The sequence below is a fragment of the Gavia stellata genome, chromosome 1 (assembly GCF_030936135.1).
Source record: "Gavia stellata isolate bGavSte3 chromosome 1, bGavSte3.hap2, whole genome shotgun sequence".
Taxonomy (NCBI): domain Eukaryota; kingdom Metazoa; phylum Chordata; class Aves; order Gaviiformes; family Gaviidae; genus Gavia; species Gavia stellata.
This window is the reverse complement of record NC_082594.1, coordinates 26,331,659-26,357,851: the sequence shown is the minus strand read 5'-3', so window position 1 is coordinate 26,357,851 and position 26,193 is coordinate 26,331,659. Positions and strand designations below refer to the sequence as shown.

General features: G+C 35.2%; 1 protein-coding gene across 4 annotated transcripts in view; it reads right to left on the bottom strand.

Moving 5' to 3' along the window:
• The window catches only part of NBEA (neurobeachin), a 516,023-nt gene that overhangs the window by 319,542 nt on the left and 170,288 nt on the right, over positions 1-26,193 (bottom strand). For 2 of the 4 annotated variants that reach the window (XM_059826675.1, XM_059826690.1), the window contains exons 22-30: positions 25,078-26,097; positions 20,914-21,131; positions 19,280-19,433; positions 11,449-11,457; positions 8,831-9,011; positions 7,727-7,857; positions 6,320-6,427; positions 4,444-4,612; positions 2,953-3,048 (exon numbers count right to left, since the gene is read on the bottom strand). In XM_059826675.1, coding sequence (XP_059682658.1) covers positions 2,953-3,048; positions 4,444-4,612; positions 6,320-6,427; positions 7,727-7,857; positions 8,831-9,011; positions 11,449-11,457; positions 19,280-19,433; positions 20,914-21,131; positions 25,078-26,097 — 2,086 coding nt within the window. Of the gene's footprint in view, positions 1-2,952; positions 3,049-4,443; positions 4,613-6,319; positions 6,428-7,726; positions 7,858-8,830; positions 9,012-11,433; positions 11,458-19,279; positions 19,434-20,913; positions 21,132-25,077; positions 26,098-26,193 lie in introns of all 4 variants that reach the window. The other 2 variants (XM_059826681.1, XM_059826666.1) reach the window with 2 other exon arrangements.

Genomic DNA, 26,193 nt, shown 5'->3' with positions numbered 1-26,193 from the left:
CCTTATTTTAACACCTACGAACATTTTTAAGTGAAGGTAGAATATATTTCCCTGCAAAGCATACCTTAAAGTCTTTTATTTCAATACTACATTTTATTCATATATAATATCATCAGTAAACTAGGCAAAGTTCAACACTGTATATGAAGAGAACCTAAAAGTTTCACATCAAGTACAATGATGTTTAAAATTCCTGTAACCCGCACTTGACACCAACTGTAGTTACTGATAAGAAACATACACCAATCACATACTGTAATTTGCCTGAGACAAGTAGGGTCTCACACAGCCTTAAATATATTTTAACTAAAGGTATTGTCCCATGTAAAGAAAAAAAAAAAGAAGCGTCACTAAGAACAAAATCAGTATCTTACTTAAATACCGGTAATATACATACTCCTCAACTTACCCGTACCCCCACAAGTTTCCTGGTCAGATAATTAGATTCCATCTACTAAAAATAGATTTCTTTCAAGCAGCTAATCTCTTTCCCTTAATTCATACAGATTTGTTCCAAAAAAGTCTTGTACAGTCCTAACAATAATGATACAATTTGCTATATTGAATTGGACTGACAAAGAACGTATCCTTTACATTAATTTAGTGTCATGCAGAATGAATAAAATATAGAGGCTTTACTTCCATGTAACAACTGAATTTTTATCCATTTTTTAATAAATAGGATATTGCTTTAAAAATATGTATTTACTTTTAAATACAACATGAAACCACTTTATAATATGTTAAAATTCCTTAAAATTTAAAATTATATTAAAATACTACAAGCTTTCTGCCAACATCTGAAAGCATGTCAGATCACTAAAAGGAAACCAATTGGCTTAGCCACTGGAACGAAAGGTTCTTGAAATGACTAAATAGGTTTTGACTTTTAGCCTTTTCTGACAGTGGTGGTATTTTTTTTTCATTTTACTTCCTGCTACTGTTATTCCAAACTGAAGAAGTGGGTTCAGAATATAAAAAACAGAAACATTTTTCTTCTCTAACAGGTAGAGCAGTTAGGTATGAGAGGATGAGACCTCATAGAGTTAAAACCTTGAAGGATGTGATGATATCAACAAATAAAATAACTAGCTACAGATAACACTTCCTTTATTGAATAATTTGTTTCTAAAGCCAAAACACTTTTCTTTTGAATCCTGCTCACACTTATACTATAGCTCTGTTAAACTATTTTAAAAACAAAACTATATTTTACTTGAACTCAAGGTAAAACAAGTACTATAGACAATAGTATAGAAGACACAATTCTTAAAAAATGCTTTGTGTGAACTATTTTGGTGAGTTTGTATGGCTGCCTTCATGTCTTCTTAAACTTTTTTCCTGCTTTTGTTACGTATATTTTATTCATCTACTGTATGTGGATAAGAAGAAAAACTATTTGTTTTTTCCCTTCTTTTGCCACCCATTATATACTTGTACAAATAGCAATATAATCTCATTTATGCTGCATAATTTATTTTTATTATATTAAATTTAATAAAAATTAAAATGTCTTTAAATAACTGTGTTTTGAGGCAGTCTAACCAATCCCAATTTTCAAGCAAAGGTGGTTAAAAATAAAATATCCTATGCCTGATACACAGAAACATGCTCTAAATGCAAAAAAAAAAAAAAAAAAAAAAAAAAGAAAGCAATATTTAATGAAGTTTTAGGGGTTCATTCTGTAGTACCACATAGTACTGTAGTACTCTCTGAACTAAGAGCAACTGATTCCTTTTTTTATCAACAATGGATTAAATCATACAAATGCAATTATGTCACAACAAAGAATATTACATCAGCACATTGAATGTTCCAAAATATTTTTTTTCTTTGGATGGCAGACAATAGTCTTATTAATCAACATCACAAACCCTTGCTTGAATTAGAATTGTTAGAATTTAAAGTGATTTCTAATACACATACATGCACACACCAAAGTTTAAGAAATGCCAGATTAACATAGTAATAGTTTAAGTTGATGTAATGAGTATTTTAACATAATGCTCCCAGAACACCATATGATAAATATAAGTTGCATTATTACTAAAGTAGGAAGTTAACTATTTCTGTTCTTTATAAACAGGATGCAATTTTAAATCTCTTAGGCTTTTTATAAATCAGTATTTTTACCCATTGAGATTTTTCAAAATTATACCAAGAACATTTTCATCAGATTAAATTTTCTAACCTATTTTACATTTCTGTATTCGCAGCACAGTGCATGCAAATAAATGGGGAAATGTACATGCAAACTTGGTTAAAGTTACACTCAGGTAACCTTCTCTTTTTCAAGTAATGACATCTGAAAAACATATTCCCTACATTATATAGTATCTATTAACACAAACAAACAAACAAAACAAATCAGGCCCAAAACATGTAATAGTTGCTCTGATCACAAAAGCGTTTTCCTTCAAGAAAAGCACAGCACAGCACATTAACTAACAGGCATAAAATAATTCACAATACATACAATATCAGAGGTTTACATACCATCAAGAAGGCAAGAAAAAAAGCAAGAAAGGAAGGCAAAAGAACAGGAAAAGATATGGGGAAAGGGAATACTACAAAAGTACTACATACTTTATGTGGTATACAATATTTTTAAACTAGGCCTGATTTTATTTTTATGGACCTAATATTGTAGCAGAATAACCACAAAACAAAAGCATTTAGAATTTTCTACATCCATTTCCTCCTCCTGACTCCTTTATTTTATTTTATTTTATTTCATAATAAGTAAAGTTAATAAATGGTAGTAAAAGTGGGAAAGAGATTTCCTAGAGAAATATAGGCAGGAGTTAAAGTTTTAAAGGTATCATCAGGTCTGATCTCCATGTAACCTGAGGCGTATACTTATTTATCAACAATTACATCACAGTTAGTTCTTGAATTACATTACATTAAATAAGAACACCCAAACAGGTTAGGAGATGATGTTAATATTACCTTTGTAAAATGAGTGGGCAAAGCTCTGCTCAGGAATTAACTTGGCAAGGAATCCATGGTTCAAACTTGGGTGAGGGATAGATGGTATGACCACAACTGTGGAGAAAATCATGGAATCAAATGTGAGCCAGCTAGTATTCATGTGTGGCCTGGTCCACTGTGGATCCATGACGGATATCCTATCTCATTGAAACATGCAAATATGGTATTATCAACAAAAAAATGCATTTCTAAAGGAAGAAAACAAGTTCTGTATCAAGAGATAGGAAACAGCATACCTATTATTTGGGCACTTCAAGAGCAACATTCATGGGGAAAAAGAGACACAGATATATATACACACACACGCACACAGGCAAGACAATCATGGGTGAAATAGTTCGCTGAAACCAGCAGTTTCTTAGTGCAGAACTACAACTTATAACCAGGAAGACACAAAAAATTATGATTTCTCATAATTGACTACATTCATGTAGTATATTTAAAATGGAAAGCCTACAAGCACATGGACTTTAAAAATTATGTATAAGTAGTAAATTAAAACATCACTATGAATAAGAAAATAATGACTAAATGTAAATATGACACAAATTGGAGGACAAATTCTATGAAGAACGAAAATTAGCAACTCCATAAATGAAGAAAGTAATTAAAAATGAATACAAGAAACACATACATAACGAGCTTCATGGACAAATTCAGTTAGTTTTCAGCTCTTTTAACACAGAAGGTAGAATTATAATCAATCCAATTAGACTTGAAAAAACCACTGAACTGACAGTGTAAAATACTTGAAACAAAGCGGGGTAAAGTTTGGATCCCTAATTTCTGACGGGTTCTGACAGCTAACAGACTCCCTCCCTCTCAGGCTGAAGAACACATGCTAGTAAAACCCACTACTACTAATAAAAATCACAAACAGTTCAGTCAAAGAAGGCAACAGAAATGCTTCCTTTTTATTATATTGTTTCCATAGGCTTTTAAATGCAGGCACCAACACAGCAGGACTCCAAGAAAGTACTCCACCACTACCCTTGCAAAAACCTCCTCACTCAAACAAAAGTAATTCACATGGGCAAACAGCTGTGTTTACTGTTTATACATTTCATAGTATAGAGTTAAAGATATCTGTTCCTACTAACAAATAACAGATTTGGGAAGTTGTGCTGATCAACTGTCTTGTACTTTACAGCTTTAATTCCATCAGGCACCCTGTTTCTTTTTAATTATTTTCAAATTAAAGAAAAAAAGGCATAAAAGAGCAATATGCAAATGAAAATTAGTTGTACACTATAAGTAAACATGCAGAATAACTGAAATCTGCCAATGTATGTTAAAGAACCGAATGATTATAGAGGAAGAAAGTAGCAAGTGATTTCCTATTAGGATCTTAAGTTATTCACTAAAAATACTTTGTAGTAAAATAAAGACAGTTCTAAAACAAATCTGCATATCAAAATGAAAAATAACATTTGAAGAAAACAAATGTACCTGTACTTGTTGGTGAATTTATTTCTTGTCTGATATTTCTACCTGCCTGGCTCCCTGATCTTGCAGTTTCTCGTTGTGGTTCTAGTATATCACGGTATTTGGAGACCATCAGAACAGAAATAAAGTAGACTACTGCCAAAGCTAAGAACTGAGCCTGTTTACTGTCGTCCTGCGTTGGAGAAAAAGGAACAGATTATAATATCAGACATTTCCATAGAATTTTCATACAAGATCATCACAAGGCTTTATAAATAATACCTTTCAGAAATGTTACATCTGTTAACATAGTAGCAAATGGATTATATAGATTTAATGGATTTTCAGTGGAGTACTATGGACACAGCATGTATTAAGTACCAAATCTTACAGATAATTTTGCATCTACACAAATCTTTGGGACTGTGGAGTCAATGGGCTTTTCAGTCTAGAGGCCTGATTCTGCTCTGAGAGTGCTTTCAAGACTTCTCAACAGCAAGGGCAACTGACTTTTGCCGCTCCAAGGATAAGACTCCGAAAGCTCCTGCTGCAAGAAGGTAAGGGGTACTACTGCTGAGAGGGAAAACTAAGCTTGTTGATGCTTTTCTAGCTAACACTGGATGCATAAGCAGGCATAACAGCTTCTGGTAGCATGTAAAAGCAGAAGGGATATGACCGTTGTTTTTCTTCCAGCAATAAATCCCAGCTTGTACATTCTGACTTCTCCTTCAACAGGATTGTCAGCAGAAATCCTAGTTTTCCAGGGCTCTGATTTAAGTAAATGTCAAGACCACAACAACTTTGCTGTCTTCTTTTCCTCCCACCCCATGTAGTCTGCTGTTCTATGGCAACTACCATCTATGGCTTAGATACCATCCTGATTGAGCTTAAGTTGCTGTAGTTCAACTGAAATACCTTTTATTATTATTATGGTGTGAACCCCAACATGATAGAATTAAGACTTCAGCCTCTATCTACTCCTATAGTGGTTTCACCTTGTCTCGATTCCACAGGTATGCATTTTCTATTACAAATCCAGTGCTTGCTTTCCATGTTTTCTGGGTGTTATTTAATTTGGCTGCATGTCTTTGCAGTTCTTAAAATAAATAGAAATCATCTTATTAAGTGGCTAAGAAATGCCAGAAATAATATTTCCCCTATTGCCTTCTCCTCTAGTTAAGAAAAGGGTAGGTGACACCCTTTTCTCCACCGAAATTCAACCTCAAGATGATCAGGTCATCCTGACAGATAATTTTTTTTGTGTCAAGTTCTACTTTCTTCTTTTTAAAGCTATTTCTAATTTCAGTCTTCACTTCAATCCACTTGAACTTAGGCTGGAGAAGTTTAAACATAACATATCTATTTGCATATATATAATAACTCCTATTGTACTACTTTCAAAACCAAACACATTGTGGTGCAGTTTTATGCTAAAAACAGTTGCAGACAAATCTGAAAAACATTTTTATATATATTTATATATAGGATATATAAGTTTAGCAGAAGTAAAAATTGTCTTTATAAATCTATTTGCTGTAGTTCTGTAATACATATAATAATTCTTCCTCCTGCCCTGGTTGGACAAATAGCTGACACCTTTAGTAATACAGTTTTAACCAACATAGGTCATAACTGATATATTCTGGCTGTGATTATTTGGCTAATATCAGATAAAGTCTGACTGTTAAACACAGTTAGCTACTAATCTCAAACACCTTACCAGTATGATTTTAAAGTGCAGAAAGTGGCTGGCAGTTACAAAGCCACGAGCAGATGGTTTGCAGATAATATACGAAGTACAACACATGAAGGATATTTTTAACTCCGGTACAAACAAAATCTCTTTCAAAATATAAGTAATGATTTTGCAGAAGAAAGAATTACAGCACATATTACTCACCACATCACGAAAAACAACAGCTCGTAGACGATTAATATCAACATCCTGAAGAAGCCTATCAGGGTCTTTTATAGGAGAAAGATTGCCAGGGACATTTTCAAGGGGAGTCTAAAAATAAAAAGTAGTGAGATCTTTCCCCCCACAAATATCAAAGCGTTTCTATTAGAACCTTAATTTGACACCTTTTTTATATATTGCATCAATCTTAGATGCTTTCTTACTACCAATATACTTCCAACATAATATGCAGACAGGGTTCTGGAAATAAAGCAATGTTTTGAATTATTGTCTTAAGACTGAGTATTTAGATATAAATTGTTACATCTCCCCAGTACCTCAGAACAACTGTATGCCTTCCCAGAGTTAAGATAACTTGCACACCAAGGGTTATTTCAGATTACAGTTGTTTTATAGCAGTACAATAAATTATTTCTAATATGTGTGTTAAATTTAAAAACAAAGAGCAGAAATATTAAAAAAAAATCATTTTATGTTCATTTTACTGAGAATTATTACAGACTACTTACAGAATAGCTGTATTATTACAAAAGCATAGAGTAGTATGCTTCCTTGAAAAAAATGATAATGCATTACAAATGATGCCTAAACACCTAAAAGTCTCCTTATACTGATTTGCTTTGCACTGAATGTGATAACGTGGAGAAATGTAATGTTTTTGTGAGATTTAATGAAATAATATTGTGAAAGGAGCCAAGTTTGTAAATGCTATCTGAAAAAGTCTTTAGAGAAGAAAAACCGCTGAATTTAGTAATGAAAATATAGTAACAAAAAAAGGAATCCTTTACATCATACAAAGTGTTGTATTTTAGACACGGGCTGTGCTAAATTCTTTGAGATTTTAGTTTCAGGATTCCCAAAGTCTTAAAGCTGTAAACAAGTTAAAAAAAAAAAGATGAACAATGAATTAATGAAACTGGAAAAACTAAGCTCTAATAGAATATTAAACAAGTTTCATTCCTAACATTAGATAGAAAATACTCATGTCTAATATGCATGCAAAGGTCTGTTGATGTTACTGGGACTCAGATGTTCCACCAATAAAGATGTGATTGCAGGATTTCATCAAAACTGCAAGTGCCCTGACAGATTAAAAAAGCTATGCAGGTATATATGACAGATGTGAGTAAGGGGACTTGCTCTTTGAAGTAGACCAAGCAAGAGTGAAAAAACTGTTTAAAATTGCTCCAGTCATACCACTGCATTAACATTTTCTTGTTTCAAATACCACCACCACCACCCCCCCAGCATACTTTTACTTTATGCTATTTAATAGCAAAAACCTAAGCTTTTGCCAAATATTTGAGAAGGCAGTTACAATTATTTTCTGATCCTATAAAGCAATGGTACAGACTTGTCATTGCTGTTGGCAACTGAAGACTGGGTTACCTTGGTTGCTGCTGATGCAGTTACACCCTGAAGAGCGTCTTGAGTTTTACTGCTGATTAATGATGTCTTGCTCACTCTCTCTCTCTGCCTTTGCCGACATTCTAAGCAGTTTCTCACAGCCACACAACAAACTAAAAAGAAGTTATGAAAATGCTACAAATTAGAGTATTTCCTCATTATTGTATACAGAACATCAATTAGCAGTCTGTACATCTAGTTTGATATGTCAATAACAATGTGCAACTTAGTTCTCACATTAGACTCTCTGTTGGTACTAAGAAAGCATTATGGTAATCTATTAATTTCATTCTTTAGCTGAACAACTAAATGCTTTATATAACTGCTATATCACTGTATTAACATTTGATTATATATTAGTTCTTGAACTGGAGCTGTCATGTTATTGATCAGTTATCAATACTTAAAATCTGAAAGTACTTATGTACAGCTAGAATAGAAAAAAATAGTAAGCATTAATTTAGAATTTGGTAAAAATTGATCACTGAGAATAAACCACAAGTTTTATACCAGGAACAGTATAATTACCAATGACCTAATAAGTGGTATGAATAATAACAGGACAAAATCTGAGTACACAAATTATTCATCTTTTGAGAGATGAAAAAGTATGTGGGAGACAACATTAGCAAAACACCATCATGTCAGAAGAGAGTTCAAAATTTAATGTTCACAAGGATAAAGTGATATAGTTTGCATATAATAGTTTGAATTATTCATAAATTTTTAAATTTTCTAAATTAATTGTAACAGTATATAGCACACAGTAAATAGTGGAAGAGGTGCCAGTCTATTGCAACATATATTAAGGTCTACAGAGTCTGCACATGCATCCCATGCTTTTAATCTTACATAGCCTGTAAGTAGTCTTCCAAATCCATGGAGACTTGGATAAGCAAACCTGCAACAGGCTGGTAGCAAAGCAATTTTAAAAAAAAAACTGTATAAAGTCAATAATAAACAGGATTTTTATTTTATCACATCATAGTCAGTACAAGTCCTTTCCTACAAGGGTCACTATTTGATCCATCTGTAGCTCACTGATCTGTAAGTAATTATTTAATACATAACTGTCTGCCAACTTACCAAGCCTTAAGCATTGTCGCATTAGACCTCCAGAAGACATGTTTTTTTCAGCTTCAATCTCACTAAAATTTAGAGAACTGGCAAATACTAGTACATCAACCATTGCCATCAGACGGCTGAGAAAAGTTACTGCTGTCTCTGCTGACATTCCTTGTGTCACTTCAATATTTTCCAATTCAGTCTTTAAAAGGAGATAATTGAATTAAACAGTTTGAACACAACTGAAATATAAAGACAGCACATACACGTACAAATCTAAATTGTTATGCTTAATGACAAACACATTGAGAAGTTATTTAGAAATCTCCTACTATTACCATTAACATTAACTGTGAGTGAAATTCAAAGTAAGACAGCATGAAGAGTGAGAAAATTATTTACATTTACTTGTTGTAATAGACGAGAAAAAGTCTAATATAAATGAGAAAGTTATTAGCAATTACATAAAGTGCGGCCAGGTAGTAAACCAATGCACGGTTTTATATGAGTGCAATGTATTCGTACATTATTCCATAGGCTAAGCAAACTGACAGGTAACAGATGAAAGTAATTACACTCTGTACAGCTTTGACATTCCTTTAGACAAACAAGTAAATGTAAGAAGTGGAGTGGGACAAACTGGACAGTTTTGCCCCGTTTCCACGAACTGATTCTCCCTGCGAATGATTATACCATATAGGAGCCTGACAGAGTCCAGTTCTCCTGGAGATGAGAAGAAAGTATGTTTACTCCCTCAGGACAGCAATAGGGGGGAAGTAAAAACATGACAAGTTATATGGCCTGCAGCTCACATTTCCTGGAGGATAGCCATTTCTTTCCTAATGTAGTGTTGGACTCTCCTTAATGGGAATCCACAGAAAAATGCTGAATGAGCTCAATATTTCTGAAATCTAAAACGGGGTCATGTTTTTCTCCAAAAAGATACTTAACTGTCCAGAATCATGTTTCCAAATGCATTCAGGTGTCTACCAGTAGAGATAAGTGAGGAAACAGTAAGTTTAAATAAAGAAAAAAATATCTGCTTAAACACCTTTACCTCCGGAGCTAGGCAAAATTGGTACCTGACTGTGTCCACATTTATGTGCCTAAATAATATTTTTAAAATTGTTTACAGATGGCTGATTCTTATTGATTGTCAACAAGATTTCAGATCACAGGGCTTTTCTGAACACAGTTTGGTCCCTTTGAAAAGTACTACTTTCACTGTATTTGTTTGGGTTTATTAATTTCCTTAGAAGTCCCTATGAAAAAAATTCAAAATATATTTTGTGCTGTTAAGGCCACTTCCTCCCAAAGAAAAAGAAATACAGAAAAATAAAAAATCCTTTATTTCCATACTTCTAAAAAAATAGTATCCTCATGCATGAGTCACTTTTTAAAATATTTTACATCAAAAATTATAAAAGTGCAAACTGTGCCAAAAAGTATTAAGGAAACAACTGTTTTGAAAGATGAAGGATATAATATGGCATGAGTCACCACAATGATAGATGCCACTTCATTTAGTTTCTCTTAAGGATGTACCATGTTGGTTACATGAGTGATTTGGGAAGGGCTGTCATCTGTCTGATCTGCCCAATAATATCAGAAAAACGGTAAAAGGACAGCCCTCAGAAGAGCTGTTTCCAGCCTATCTTCTTTAGCCAGGTCTTCCCTGCTTAGTATGTGCTGTGTTCCTACTTTTTTGAAAAATAAGTTGCTGGTTTTTTATGACAGACTGGAACATAATTTTTCAAAGTGCTCATCCAAAGAAAATAGATTTGCAAAAATCTATAGCCATAACAGTCTGCCAGAAAAACTCACAGGTGGTTAGAGAAACTTGAACTTCGAACTCATGCTTGAAATAACAGCAGGCTTGCTAGAAGCCAATTGACTGCTTGCTGTTGATTTTTCTCAAGCTTCAACTGCATTGTATCAATCATAGTCTTAATCTACTCAGTAAATCTATTGCTTTTTTTTTTTGCAAGTGATGTAATAAATCCGTTTTATATAACACTTTACCAAGTTTTTCGCAAACTTTGAAATAATAATAAAAAAAAATCTCTTTTTTTTTACAAATCTTCCTAAAATTCTGCTGGATGGAAGCAAAAAAACTGTCAGTTTTTTTACAACAAAACTTACCATCAGTTCTACCTGTTAAATACACCACTTTGACATTCTAATAATGATTAAAATAAGCTCTATTGTTGATCAAGCTGCCTTCGGGTATTAGCAATATTTTAGATAGGTGTAGCTCAAAAACTCTTTAAAATGTGAACTGATCACAATTTCATGACTACTCAGGATACTTTAAGAGCAGTAACCAGTCTCCCATACAATTAACATGTTCAGGGCGTAAAGAGTTTTTCTATTGACAACAACATTTATAACTTAAATTAGCTCATGGACCCGCCTACGTTCAGTCCAGTAACTAAGAGTAAGCATCACACTTCACAATGCATTAAGTTACTCAAGGGAAACATGTTAAGAAAAGTTAATGATTACACCCAATATATTCCTATTCACAACCTACTATATGATATAGGAAAATAATAATAAAAAAGCCAAAATATCAAATGATCAAAAATAAGGTATTTTTGAAAATGCAAAAAACTGAAACTTACAGCAGCAATACTAACCTTAGAACCCTGGACATGCAACAGACAAAACAGACAACAGATCACAACAATAAAAGAAAAAGAAAATTATTTAAGTTAACTAAAAATACAATGTAAAATCGAAACAAATTAGTATCTTGGAATTAGACATTTGTTTAATTTATAATTAGAACAGCAAAACATTTAAGCTCAGCATGAACATTTGAAAATGAAGACTTTAAGAGATAGCTATGCACAAGGAAAACTGTAAATCTTGTATTATTATGGAGTTTATGTAAACACTGATTCTTCAAACCAATGTACATCTTTTATATAGTACATAAAGCAATTTTATGAAGCAATGTAAACCAAAGTAATGTATTCACTGATTATATAGAAATAAAATGAGCATTTTACAGCAAGCCATTTAACTGAAATGTAATAAAGTAGTTAATCTTTGTATGAGGAGGCAAATATGTTTAAAATGCTTTGACAAGACAAATGTAAATCACAAAAAGTAAACTGGTTCTTCATGCATAATGCTCCTTCCTTTGAAGCAACACATAGCTCATTATATACATTACATTTGGGTGTGTTTTCTTCAACCTAAACCAATATCATACTGGATATTTGAATGCTTTTGAACCACAGAAAATAAAAATAAAGATTCACTAAGCCCCTGGGAGTGAGTTAGTCTTCAAATTTCAATGTTCAGAATTAAACAGCTGCGTAAAATTTTTATGTTTTAATTTTAGGTAGAAGCACTTTCTCTCTTATCACAATGGGCTAGAAACTAATCCTTAAGTTTTCACTGGTTATGTTTTAAAATGATAAAGAAACTGAATTTTCAAGCGTATGTCAGTATTTCTGTCATTTACATAGTAGAAAAAACTAACAGAAAGAAAAACAAGCTTAAACAAACTGCTTGCTTTCCTTTTTGAACAGAAAATACCATGTTCAACCACTTTTTAAATGTGTCTTCCTCATTTGTAGCTGGATGCACCTTGAGAATTAACCTATGACTATTTTCTCTTGCTTACCAGCTGACAATTTTTACATCAGTGTGCCACTGTTGATTCTCAGAATTGTTATAGATCACACAGCACCTGTGGCATCACATGACTCATGAACTTGATAATGCGAACACTATACACAGGACATACAGAAAAATATCTCATCGAGGCTTTTAATCCACAGACCTAATAAGGCTGTCTTTAAATGATTAAATGAGTTTTGCAGACAGCCATTCATATAACACCAGCAGCCCTCAGATCATAATTTGAGAGCTGCTGTTTTAAATGCTGCAAGAATTACAATTATAGACTTCATAGAATAAGTGGAAAAACAAACTAGTTGCAAGGGGTCTAGAAATTTACTCTCAATTGTCACATATATTAACACATGAACTCCTGAAATTTCTTTTGCCTTACTCAATGTCCTCAAGTCATTGTCACAGCTGCTACCCTTGTAGTAAGCAATGATTATTTCAAGTTCCTAGCTTGTACACAGACTGTTTTATCTGGCAACCAACTGCTATTAACAGAAAGCATCTTCTTCAAATCTTTTTCCTTACAGCTCCCCAAACATGCTTTTTTCACACTTGCACACCATCTTAAAAATGTCTTCCTTATAGCTGCAATTAAAAAAAAGCCTCAGAGACTTCCCCCACAGAAAGAAAAAAAAAAGAGGAAATCAGTATTTTATATCTTATGACCTCCCTATAATATTGGCAGAATTATCTAATATCCTCCAATTTAATAAGCAAGACATCAGAATCAACAGCAGAATACACTCCAGCTTACACTGTAAAACAACAAAACTGGTTACATTTTTTTGTTAATATTTGCTTCCACTTCAAATCGTTTCACATATACAATTGACAGCCCTTTAAAAACACAAGCATCTGAAGCAAGTCCCTGCACAGACCCTGAGACAGAGGTGGTATAGATTTGAAATCAAGGGCATTTCTAAAACATGTGGGAATAGATTACTGTGAATTACAGTAAACTTTCCCCTGTATTCCATACAAATGTATAACCTTCACTCCAGTCTACAGTCACTCACAGATTTGTTAGTGGTTTGTTTTCACAGATAATGTATTTTTTCTTTTCTTCTTCCTATTCATATTTAAAGGCTCTTATTCACAGCACTATTCAGATCATGCTAGACTGGATTAAAAAGAGCAAGGCAAAAGGCAGATTTCTGTTACAAGAATTCAGTAGTGAGGAAATTCCATAATTAAGATTACCTGTTCTACAGCAGTGTATTGGGTTTGCATGGCAAGGTTTTGGTACAGGGGGACCTACAGGCATGGTTTCTGTGAGAAGCTGCTAGAAGGTTCCCCTTAATCTGATAGAGCCAATGCCAGCCACCTCCAAGATGGACACGCCGCTGGTCAAGGCTGAGCCAACCAGCAATGGTGGTCATGCCTCTGGGATAACATATTTAAGAAGGTGGAAAAAAAGTTACCGCACAATTGCAGCCAGAGAGAGAAATGAGAATATGTGAGAGAAACAACTCTGCAGACACCAAGGTCAGTGAAGAAGGAGGGGCAGGAGGTGCTCCAGGCACCGGAGCAGAGATTCCCCTGCAGCCCCTGGTGAAGACCATGGTGAGGCAGGTTGTGCCTCTGCAGCCTATGGAGGTCCATGGTGGAGCAGATATCCACCTGCAGCCCATGGAGGACCCCACGCTGGAGCAGGTGGATGCCCAAAGGAGGCTATGACTCCAGGGGAAGCCCGTGCTGGAGCAGGCTCCTGGCAGGACCTGTGGACCCGTAGAAAGGGGAGCCCACGCTGGAGCAGTCTGTTCCTGAAGGACTGCACCCCATGGAATGGACACACGCTGGAGCAGTTCATGGAGGACTGTCTCCCGTGGGAGGGACCCCATATTGGAGCAGGGAAAGAGTGTGAGGAGTCCTCCCCCTGAGAAGGAAGGAGCATCAGAAACAACGTGTGATGAACTGACTGCAACCCACATTGTCTGTCCCCCTGCGCCACTGGGGAGGGAGGAGGTAGAGAAAATTTGGAGTAAAGTTAAGCCTGGGAAGAAGGGAGGGGTGGGGTAAGGTGTTTTAAGATTTAGTTTTTATTTCTCATTACCCTACTGTGATTTGAATGGTAATAAATTAAACTAATTTCCCCAAGTCGAGTCTGTTTTGCCTGTGATGGTAATTGGTGAGTGATCTCCCTGTCCTTATCTTGACCCAAGAGCCTTTCATTCTCTCTGCTGTCCAGCTGAGGAAGGGGAGTGATAGAGCAGCTTGGTGAGAACCTGGCATCCAGCCAGGGTCAATCTACCACAAGCAGACAGGGGATCATGGAGTAATTTTCCACCCAGCCCAGAAGAATTGCCTTTTCACTACAAATTCTAACTATGCAAAGGAAAAGGTCTTTTTGAAATGGGAAATTCCCCAAACATGCATTTTTTTAAAGAAACTGTGACAGTACTGCTTTTTCAGCAAGGCAGGGAATGCAATACAGAATCAGTTGCAGAAAAGAAAAAAAAAATCTGCAATTTCTCCAATATTCTGAAAGTCATTTTGCTAAATTTAGCTCTTGGTTCTTTTCTGCATATAGCCTTAATTAATTCAAGCATCCAATATCCAGTATCTATTCTACTAATGAGAAATAGGTGAAATGCCTTTAAAAAATCAGAGGCAATGGGACACATGTAATAGCAAATAACTCTATAGCAGATTGTTGAGAAGAGAGTTTTGTAACAGCCATTTAGGACTGTTCAAGAGCCAGCAGCCCAGGATGAGGCCTCGCTTGAACTCAGACTGACACAGTGAAGTCAAGGAACTGTGGCTAGGTAGGACTGTAAGGTCGATAAAGGAACTATGTGTTTCTGTCTGTCATCTTCTCCATTAGAAAACAAGTAAGCTACCTCATAAAAAGAGGCTGGATTCAGCTCCAGGTTAACAATCAGTGCAGTCGATGGACCCTACAGGGATCTGGCTGACCAGACACCAGATGTCTACATCAGAGATAGCTGAATCATTTGCTTCTATTGAGTAGATCTCCATTGGCTAGATATCTAGTCCACATGTAAGTACTTCCAAGTCGATACCTAAATTTACCCTATTCTCTTCCTGAATTCCATCCTGTTTTATCATCCCAAAGTAAAAGAGTGGAACAACCTTTAGTATCTGTTCTATAGCCTTTTTGTTCTCATATTTCACTATTCCAGACTAAAAAGTAAATTAATTTTTAAAAATATATGTAAATTACATGTTCTATGCCACAAATGCAACACACTAGGAGGAAATAAGTAAGAATTACTACTTTAAAATTTCAATATGGGCTGAAAAGGCCTTAAGTGGGAATATCTGAGAGTCACCATTCATGAAAGTGAAAAAGGAAGAAATGAAGTAAAATGAGCTCATACTTATTGATAAACTGAATGTATGTATTCTACAGCATCTACAAAATATAAGGGTTTTGACACCCCAGAAAAGCTCCATAGAATAGAGATATGGAGGATCAGAGGCTTTCAAAGACAGACAGACTAAACAAGATGAAGACTCTATGGATTCAAACAGGCACACCAGGAGACATGACTCAAGCCTACAAAGTCATAAATGATATGGAGATGAATAAAGATGCGATTAATTGCTCCTTTCATAGCATAAAAAGTAAGGCTCATAGTGACTTTATACATTTAAGCAGGCTTAAAAAAACAAAGACAAGAAGTGCTTCAAAGGTTATATAATTACTTTGTCAGACTCAATGCCATAGGATACTACGAAGGCTAAAAGCGTAAGTAGCTTCAAAAAAGATTAGATAAAGTCTAGAAGGATAAATACCTCTGGTAGTTATTAAACATGACAGCCTGGACACCCTCTCTAGCTGTTAAAATCCTAAATGCTGAAATGAAGTACCATTAGAGCAATCAGTATGCTTGCTCGGACTTTTGTATTTTGACGTAAGCTGCAAAAAGTCACTGTTGGAGGCAGAATGCTAAAGCACTGGGGCCCTTGGGCTGACCCAGTAAGGCAGCTTATGTAACATGTGGACAGCTTGCTTTCGTTAAGAGTAGTGCAGCACTGCTTGACTGGACTTCTAATACCATGCCCAGTTTAAATTACAGAATCACAAAATCACACAGAATCACAGAATGGTTGAGGTTGGAAGGGATTCATGAGATGCAACACAAAATTTGGGCTACATATCTTGGGGGAAAAAACATTCATTAATGTAATTAACTAAAACACAGCAAGTTCCATCTGAAAATCAAGAAACACTTTTTTGCTGTGAGGGTGACTGAGCACTGGCACAGGCTGCCCAGGGAGGTGGTGGGGTCTCCATCCTTGGAGATACTCAAAAGCCATGTGACACAGTCCTGGACAACTGGCTCTAGGTGGCCCTGCTTGAGCAGGGGGGTTGGACCAGATGACCTCTAGATGTCACTTCCAGCTTCAACCATTCTGCGATTCTGTGATTCTTTGAATCGGTGAGGGAAAAAGAGTATTGGCTCCTTCCTCCCTTGAGAGTTACTCTGGAAGAAAGTGTCACTAGAAGGCCTGCTGTAAGTGTTTTTATGCAGTGGACATGTTATATAAATCTTCCAGTTTCAGATCTCTTCTCTCTTCTAATGAGCAGCTCTTGAAAGGAGTAAAGTGAGACAGAATCTTTTGTAACTGACTGTAAGCACGGGACTACTTTGCCCTTTCAAGACTGAGAAGAAATATATTCCTAACAGCAGTCCATCCACTTTCTCCACAGCAGTTCAAGGATGCAAAAGTATTAGAAGTCTGAGAATCAGTACAGAACTTCTTTTCATTCAGCATATGATGGATATTCAGAAGTGGTCTGATGCCCAACAGGGCATCTGGTCCCTTCATAACTGTGATCCAGAACAATATTGAGGGAGAGCACCTTCTCTAAGAAAGAGGAAGGATGTGCTGGGCTCTTCGTATCTGTCACAACAATGAATAAATCCACACTCCTGCTAATGTTTATGGACAGGCAATGATGGAACAGGAATGAAGTTGAATGGGAGGGAAGACGCTCTCTGCTAGGTGGAAGTGATTATGAAATCATCATCTAGATGGTAATGGTTATTTCCAGGTGAAGTTAATTTGTGATTTTATCAATTACTTCTCCCCATCCTCCCTGTACATCTGGGACAAAAGTAATAGCTTTTTTTTTAATTTCACAGAGTAGGATTAATTCAGTTTGAAGCCAGCTACTGATCTTTCAGTGAATTAGTTTATTTCACAATTTATTTTTATTTTATTATCCTAAACAGATGGCAAAATTGAGCATTTAAGTAATACACAGAGTCCCCATGTAGTTAAGAAATACATGCATAATACAGAAATTTGAAAATGTAGTCTTTTGTATCAACGCATGAAAATCACTGCTACTGTGGCAAGGCAGTATCAGCACACAATATTTTAACAAATGGGTGTGTAATTTATAAAGCTGTATCAGCTATCTATCTATATACACATACACACAATATATATTTATTATCCAGAATAGAGGGAAATGGTGAACTGCAAAATTATTGTTCTATAGAATGGCTCTGCAGTGTCATAAACCAGGATAAGAGCTAAAAAACACCAAGAGCATTCAATGGAATTGCAGCCTAATTAATGCTGTGCCTGTTTTATATTTTTATATAAAAGATGGCAAAGAAAATACCTTCATTTTCAAATGATGTCTGAAAGGTTTGTTTAAAAAATATCTCCCAATGCCGTTTTATCTAAAGACTGATAGTACAGCCTGCATCTCAAGATGGCTTGTTGTGCACTCTCTCATCCTTGTCAATATTTACAATGACACACTTGCAAAATCTTTTATTCAGCAACCTTGACGTCATTCTTGTGACTACAGAGAACTAAAGTCTTTCCTGTGAGTCTTGCAATTTTGCTTATAGCAAATATTTTCCCAGTTAACCCAGTGAAAATAGTAAAGACACAGCATTTAACAGCACTAATTGCCTGGCTGAAAGTCATATTAACGTTTAGCCAATTGCTAGTCCATACATTCATACCTTTCAAACAAAATCGTGCAAACCAGTTTTTTTTGCTAGCTAACTAGAAGTAATAGTAGAAGCAAAGTAAATTAATCTCAACTGCTGAATGGCTAGACCGAGGAATTGAGCTTTTACTGCCAAACTACAGTACAAAGACCAACACTAACTGCAGATGCTTATGGGATGTTCAAGATAAAACATTTAGTGTGAAAGAAATAGTTTCAGAAGTTATATGCATCACATAGTTAATGCATCACATTAAAATCTGTGATTACTACTGACAATAATGCAATATTTACAAAATATTTCTCCCTTTTTCATGAAGCATTCTATTAGGCTACGCTGCCTGCCTGAACTGTGATCACCTAAGAAATTACAGCTTACTAAGAACATTGGAGTGGATAAAAGTATCAGCCTATTTCAATACAAGATTAAAAAAAAAAAAAGAAACAAAGGTCAGGACCTACTGAAGGAAGGAGTAAACAGAGCAGTGAGGGGATGACTTCTGGCATCATTTAGCATGCAAACAAATGGTGGCCATGCAAAACAGATTTATGAATATCAATGACTAGCCATCACAAAGTGTGTAATTTTCCTACAGTAATCATAATTTGTAACCATGATCCTAATGGTCTTCTCTTTCAAATAAAATATTAAATATCTATGAAATATTATTCTTACTTAGTACTACTTCTCTAATAAAATTAGCATTTCAAATGAAAAATATTATAAACACTCTGTATATCAAAGCTTAACAGTTTCAATTTTTTGAAGGAATTAGAAGAGAGGGGACAGGTGTCCCTAAAGAATAAAAGTCAGCTGCAAATAGCGGTTTGTATTAGTAAAAACAATTTCTAATAAGACCACTAGGTGGAAATATTGTACTTACAGTTGGGGATGTGGCTGCTGACAGCAATGGTAAAATTCCTCCACAAGCAATAATAATATTGTCTACCATCTGGGAAATAAGGTGTATTGTGTTGTGTACAAAAATAATGTTTTCATTGCTATTAACAAAGTCCATCACAGACTTTGTGGAGTGACTGTAAGAACAGAAGAAAGGATGGATTAAAACCAGTTAAAATAAAAGTTTATATAAATTTATTCTTTGCAACCAGACCGTGAATGTTTCTTTGATATAAAGGCAAAATCTTTACTACAAAACTTTGCATGTAAATTGTCTAAAAACATGAACAGGACTAGTCTAATGAACAAATTAATTGCTTTCTACTTTCACACCAGGATTATTTTCAGATACCCAGCTGAAAACAATGGCTTGTAACCTTTTATTCCCATCAACCAGTACTTCACTTCACAGGCAGTTCTGCTGAAAGCAGTGGGGTTGTTTCTTCAGCGTGAAAGTTATTATTCAATATTAAGAGTTCACCATACTGCATCAGTGCCATTTGAAGCATCCTTGATAACACCTAATGATAACACCTGCTAGTGTTTTAAAGGAGAAACTTGATAATATGGTGATAACTTGATCTAATATTAACTTTATTAACTAATATTAAATTTAGCATTAGCAATAACTTTTCAAGCCACAGATGCTAATAAGATTAGCTAAAATCTCAGCAACGCCTAATTGGTGAGAAATTGTCCCATGAAACAGTCACTCTCCCAAAATATGAAACACTGTGTGAAAATATTGATGAATACTCAGTCTATAAGTATGTTCTTTTCCCAAAATAACATTGTTGCCAGCCAGCAAACAAAAATTAAAGGCTTCAATTGAAAACATACAAACCGAACTTTAATCTCTAAGCATTACCTAAACACAAAGTACAAACCCATCCCACATATTTGGCCAAAAAAAAATTATCAAAATTGTCTATTTCCTCATGACTATCACAGAACAGTTCACCAAACTGGAAATGAAATGCAATATAAATTTGTCCTTGGATATAACTATGCTCAAGTTTTCTGAAAATGAACTATTCTTTCCTGGAAATTAGATTAAATAGTGTCTGTTATACCTAAGGGCTCTGATAACAGTAAGTTTTGAGTATCTCTGTTAAAGTGTACAAAAAACCCTAGGAAACCTCATTGCTCTTATAAAATATAACATAACCACCAAGACTAACTGCAACCAAGAGCTGGCATTGAAAAAAAAAATTGTCAACTAAAGAGTCATTCCTTAGAAAATGTTATAGTAAAGAATTTTTATTTATAAGGTTTGCCGGTAGAGAAGCTCTCTTATAATTGATCAGTTTTAAAAAATGGCCATTAGCAGACACAAAAGTCTTCCTTTTTTTAATGCTAAACATAAGCTGAAAGAGCAGCTCAGTTATGTATGAGTTACACAATCTCTCAAGAAAACAGAAATTGTTACTTGTGAAATAGAGCTGTTACAGGCTGGGAAGGGGTGAAAAGAGAAGATACAAGATACAGAAGGGCACTTCAGCTAACAGCAACTCTTTCCCTTTCCACTATCCCAGTAACATCTCCTCTACAACACATCCAATTTTTCCTTGTTGATGGAAACACTAAACAAGACTTAAAGAAGAAATAACCACCTACCTTCTCCAAACATGTACATCTGTTTCTAGTGCAAACAGCAAGTCTGTCAGGAGCCGCTGGTGCATGGGAGACCATTTAAACTCTGGAATACGAAACATAGTTGTGCGTGGGCCTGGACTAAACTGTCGTCGCTGCTCTTCCGTCATTGGCATTCCTCGAAATCCCAAGTCAACACGTAAATCCCGGTCTTGCTGGGTGACAGATCGGCCCTGTACCGCCTACATCAACAAGAAGTTCAAAAATCATGTTAACTTTTTGTAATATGTTTTTGAATGGATCACAGAATTTGAGAAAGGATGGGCTAAAACCGGACTCAACCACAAACTACAGGAGATATTGTTATTCCAAGGCAGGCAGTATCCTTCAGGAAAGGAACTGCTCCAATTCAAATCAATCAGCATTGAGGTGCTACGGCTGGCCTTCCTTTCAACTATTCACCAAGGTTTTACACTCAGGTTCTTCACTTGAAGTATTACAGAAAAGATCAAATGCAGCACATACAAGGTCACACAATTTTCTTTGAATATTTCACTCACAACATGGACAAACTACAGTCATGGCTTCAAGGAATCGGTATACTTTTAGACAGCTCCTCATTTTCCAAAACCAATTTATTTATCCGGGCTTTTAGCAGGATCATTAGAGAATCAAGTCTAGTCTAACAAATCTCATTTTGCCAATTTTGGCTAACAGTTTTATGGATCCTCAGGACATTCTCCCAACAGGTGGTAGATGTGAATTTCATTCCCTTTCAAAACCTATAGAGTCATGATTGTTTCCACTTGGTGATTAAAGACAAAAGTAAAAGACACACATAAAGGATATGATGGAGAATGCCATGAAGGAAAAAGCAGTAAAGAACAAAAATTTTGACTGAATTTGAAGCAATTATTCATAACAACGAAATTACTTATACCACGCAACATCTCTAAAAGGAAGAAATACAAAGTCTGATCCTTGAAATTATTTTAAAGTGACTTTAGATTAGCTTAAAACTGACAAAATAGAAAATATACCTCCTTTGCTCACATATTCATTTCCTGATCTCAACATACTCTTTTAAATCTGGACACTTAAAAGCAGAAAGATGTTTAGAAAATATTTGTGCTAGCATGTAAAAATGGACATGGCATTGGAGTTGAGCTGGAAAGCTTCTTAGATCTTTAGCCTGATTTTGATCTTCTGTAGCCAGCATTTTGAGAGCAGAGCAGGTTTCCTTCAATAAGTTTGACCTATTGGGATCAAAATTGTTACTGTTGCTTTCATTTCCTATGTTTTTCTTAAAGTTACCTTTAAATGACTTTTTTTTTTTCCTTAGGCTTATCTAAGATTTGAATTTTTTGTATGAATCTTCTGCTTAGTGCTTTCAGTTCTGTTTTCACTCTTTCCTAGTTGGGACCATAGGAAAGAGTTAATTTTATATTCTTCAATATTTGTTCTACTATTGATAAAGGCATTAACTCTTCTTAGAAGTAAGCAGGAGTTCCATCTCTGCTTTGTTGTGCAATTTGTTGCTTCCTTTCAGTCCATTTGAACAAAAGACAGCTTACTTCTTACTTACAAGGTGGGGAGCTTATGTAGATCTGCTTTTAGAAAATTTGAGGTTAGCTACTCCATTCACATACCGCTTGTTCTCTTTTAGTTACAACTACAGGTAGTTGTCATGTCAGCAGCAGTAATGGTATCATAACTGTACCATAACAGGAGAGCTTTTATCTAGCCACTAATACTGTATTTGCAAGAATGGGCTTTGTTGTGCATTGCATAAACCACCATGAAACCCAACTATCTACATTTGGGTGGCCAGTCTTTGAGTCATTTTCAGTGTTTTCAGTGGTCTCAAAAGACATCAAATCTAATGTGCCAGTTCCCACACATGCTGTAATCAAAACTTCAACCTCCGGCTCCACTGTAGACATGTTAAAATTAACATTGCTCTTTACTCATGAAAACAATAATGCTTGATTTATGTTTTATTTAATACATATTTCCATCTTTTTTTATTAAGGTTAACTTGATTTTACTACAAAAGTTTTAACTATAGAGAGCTTACAGTTCACAGGGTATTTCGCAACACCCAAAGAAGAGATTAGAACATAACAACAATTCTGGTGGTTACACAGTTGAGAATTGTTTTATCTACAGTTTGTAGATAATCTGCAGATCCAAATTATATGTTAGAAATTTTGTGAGCAGCTAAGAATAAAACATTTGGAAAACATTTTGTTTCTCCTATCTTACAATGATCTGATAAAAGTTCATTAAGTATCATTTTAATCCTAGGAAATAATTATAGGCTAGAGAAATTTACATTTTTGTAATTCAACTGTTATAGGTGAAACTCATCAAGAAAAGACGTTAAAGAGCAGAAAAGTCCCAAAGTCACACCGACAGGATTTTCTACAGTAGCTAGTACAAAGTCAGATTATCTTTTTCATTAAAGATTTCTCTTACAAATTCACTGTGTTTGTGGGTGCATATATGTACATAGCAAATGAATACTAGCATTTCATTTGTCTTTTACTCTTTAAACAAATATTCACATTTCAAAATAAAAATGGATGGCTCATTTTTCTTGCTGTCCTCCATTCATTCCATTTATCAGTTTCCACAGTATTTATCAGTTTCCACGGTATTAACAGTCTTAATTTTAAGACTTAACATAAGGTTTTTGGGAACTATAGTAACAGATACGCTATTCCTATTGAGCGCTTTCAGGGCTTGTTCTTTATTACACCGAATGCTTTTAAATATAAGGATCCCTACACAATGCTTGATAGTCTGTCACTGATGTTATGAGGATTTTCATCGTTTTGAAAAAATACTTACAAGAGAACCCCAAATTTTTCTTATAATACCTGTCTAGGGAATGCAAGAGCTCCATCTGCGTCTCTCTTCAAAACAGAGGTTCTTACCATAGAAGAAAGACTTAGAAGAGAGTGTTCTTTCTGTGTCAGAATCCACTAGTCTGAGTAACCATTTTTAATTTTTTTTTTTTTTAAATGGGAAAGTACCTGTTTTGGAAACTACAGATTGTTTAAATAAATTAAAATGTCCATTCACTGGAGTTTTTCTGAAAGTATTGTCTCCCTGAAGAGCAAAGCAGGCAGCTGATCTGTGTTCTTTCATCAGATGACATGTACTTTGAGTGTACTTGAGTGTATCTCTGAAACTCTTTCTTCCGATGATTTTGTACACTACACAGTACCGGGCAGAGCAATTTTAGCAATTGTTGCAATTTTTGTTTGGCTTTTCTTCCATAGTTTCAGGAAGTCTGCTTGACTTTAAAATCCTAGAAGATAAATACTTGTGTACATACTAGACATATAGTCAGCTAGTAAAATCTTGAAGGTAGTCAATTCTTCTGCCTGACAACATCCTTAAAAGCAATCTTTGATTACGTGCTACAATCTCTGAACAATGCAGTGAAGAAATTAATCCTGTGCTTTAACAGTTCAAAGTGATCCTATATTTTGCTGTGTATATAGAGTACAAATTCTTTCAAAGAGTAGTATTCTGCCTTGGCCTTCCCATTTTCAGAATGCTATGGCTCTCACAAAAACATTAATTTCTCAGAATTTTTCAGAGGGAGACCTAGACAAGAAAGGATCTCCAAGAAGAAAGTAGATACTTCTTCTTTTATTAATCATCTCTGGTCTGGAAATCAAGTTGCAGTTTTTCTTCTATTATCCCTAAACTATTCCTTTTCTGGTGTTAGGATCAAATATGGAGATTATTTATGCCAGCATTCCTGTACAGGAAGAAAGACAGTGTACTAAAGTGCTGTAAAACTACACTCTGAGAAAGGTACAGCAAGAGTAAGAAACACTTCAATGTGTTGAAGAGTCTAAAGCAGAATTCTAAGAATATGAGTTAATCTGTCCAGAAGAACTAAGGAAAATGGATGAGAGATTCTCTTAGCTAAGTTTTTCAACTAAAGCATCCACAATTGCAATACATATTTTCAATACAGACATGAAAGACTTCACAATCCTTACATGTTATGGCATTTTCAAAGCAAATAGGCTTGGAGGATGCACACCTTTCATATAATTAAAGAAATATACTTCAAACATCTCTCAGATCTCATACTATTAATTTATCCAGCAGCAACCAACAGTGGTTACATCAGACACATACATGGCTACAGCACTTGAAACTTACCTGGGTTGTGGTAGTTGTCTGGATCTTCCGTATCTCCTTTCCTGCTTCCTTACCATCATCAGATCTTTCTGTATCTGATATTATACTTCCTGCATCAACACTAGGTACAGTTTTGCTACCAGAAGACTCTGTCTCAAGAGTTGTGGCAGTCATTTCAGCATATTCTAATCCTTTAGATGATGAAGCCAGCTCCCTCTCAGAAATGCTACTCATTCCATCTGAAGTTGTGTGAATCTTGAACTCCTTGTCCTCTATTATACTTGAAGCACAAGTTATATCTACACTACCCGTCATATGTGCAAGCAATCCCAAATCATCATTTACACCAAGATGCATCTGTGTCTCTTGTACATTTGGAATAGAAATGTGATTACTTGAAAGTTCAGGTAGAAGTTTCTCCTCTTGACTCGGTATTTTATCAAAGAGAAATGAGGTACTGTTAGTAGAAGGTTCATCTTTCTCATCAGCCAGAGTTATTAATGGACCATTATCTTTTTCCTCGTTCTTCTTAATAATACCCACACTTCCATGAACATTGTTTTGGAGCTTCTCAACAGCAGCGCTATATACATTATCTAGAAGAGATTCAACTTCTACAAGTGCACCATTTTCTCCAGTTACCAGTGTCTCTGGTGATAAATCCATATCATCAAGTTTTACTTCAGTAGCTTCTACCTTTTCAGCTTTTATATCAACTAAAAGGTCATGAACTTCCACATGCACTCCTCCTCCTGGTCTCTCAGCACTTCCAAGCACATCATCTGACACCTTTGTAGCCATGAGCAAGTCCCTCGCATCCGTACTGACAGGGTAATCCGTTTCACTTTCTGGACTTTGGCTTTGTGAAAGGTCTTCTATCTCTCGAATTTCCATTCCACCTTTTGCTCCTGTTGTCTGAGAGGAAAGACCTGAGATGGTGCTCACGTTCCCCTTCTTCCCCTTTTTTATGTTTTCTTCCTCTTGCCTTTGATACTCTTCGTACATTTTTGCTAGATACTCCTTGTGAGCCTCATAGGTGACCTTAAAAAGAAAAGAACAGATTATGTGGATGAATATATGGTACATGAACTTGGACAAAAACTAACAAGTATCTCAACAACATATTACACACAGCTT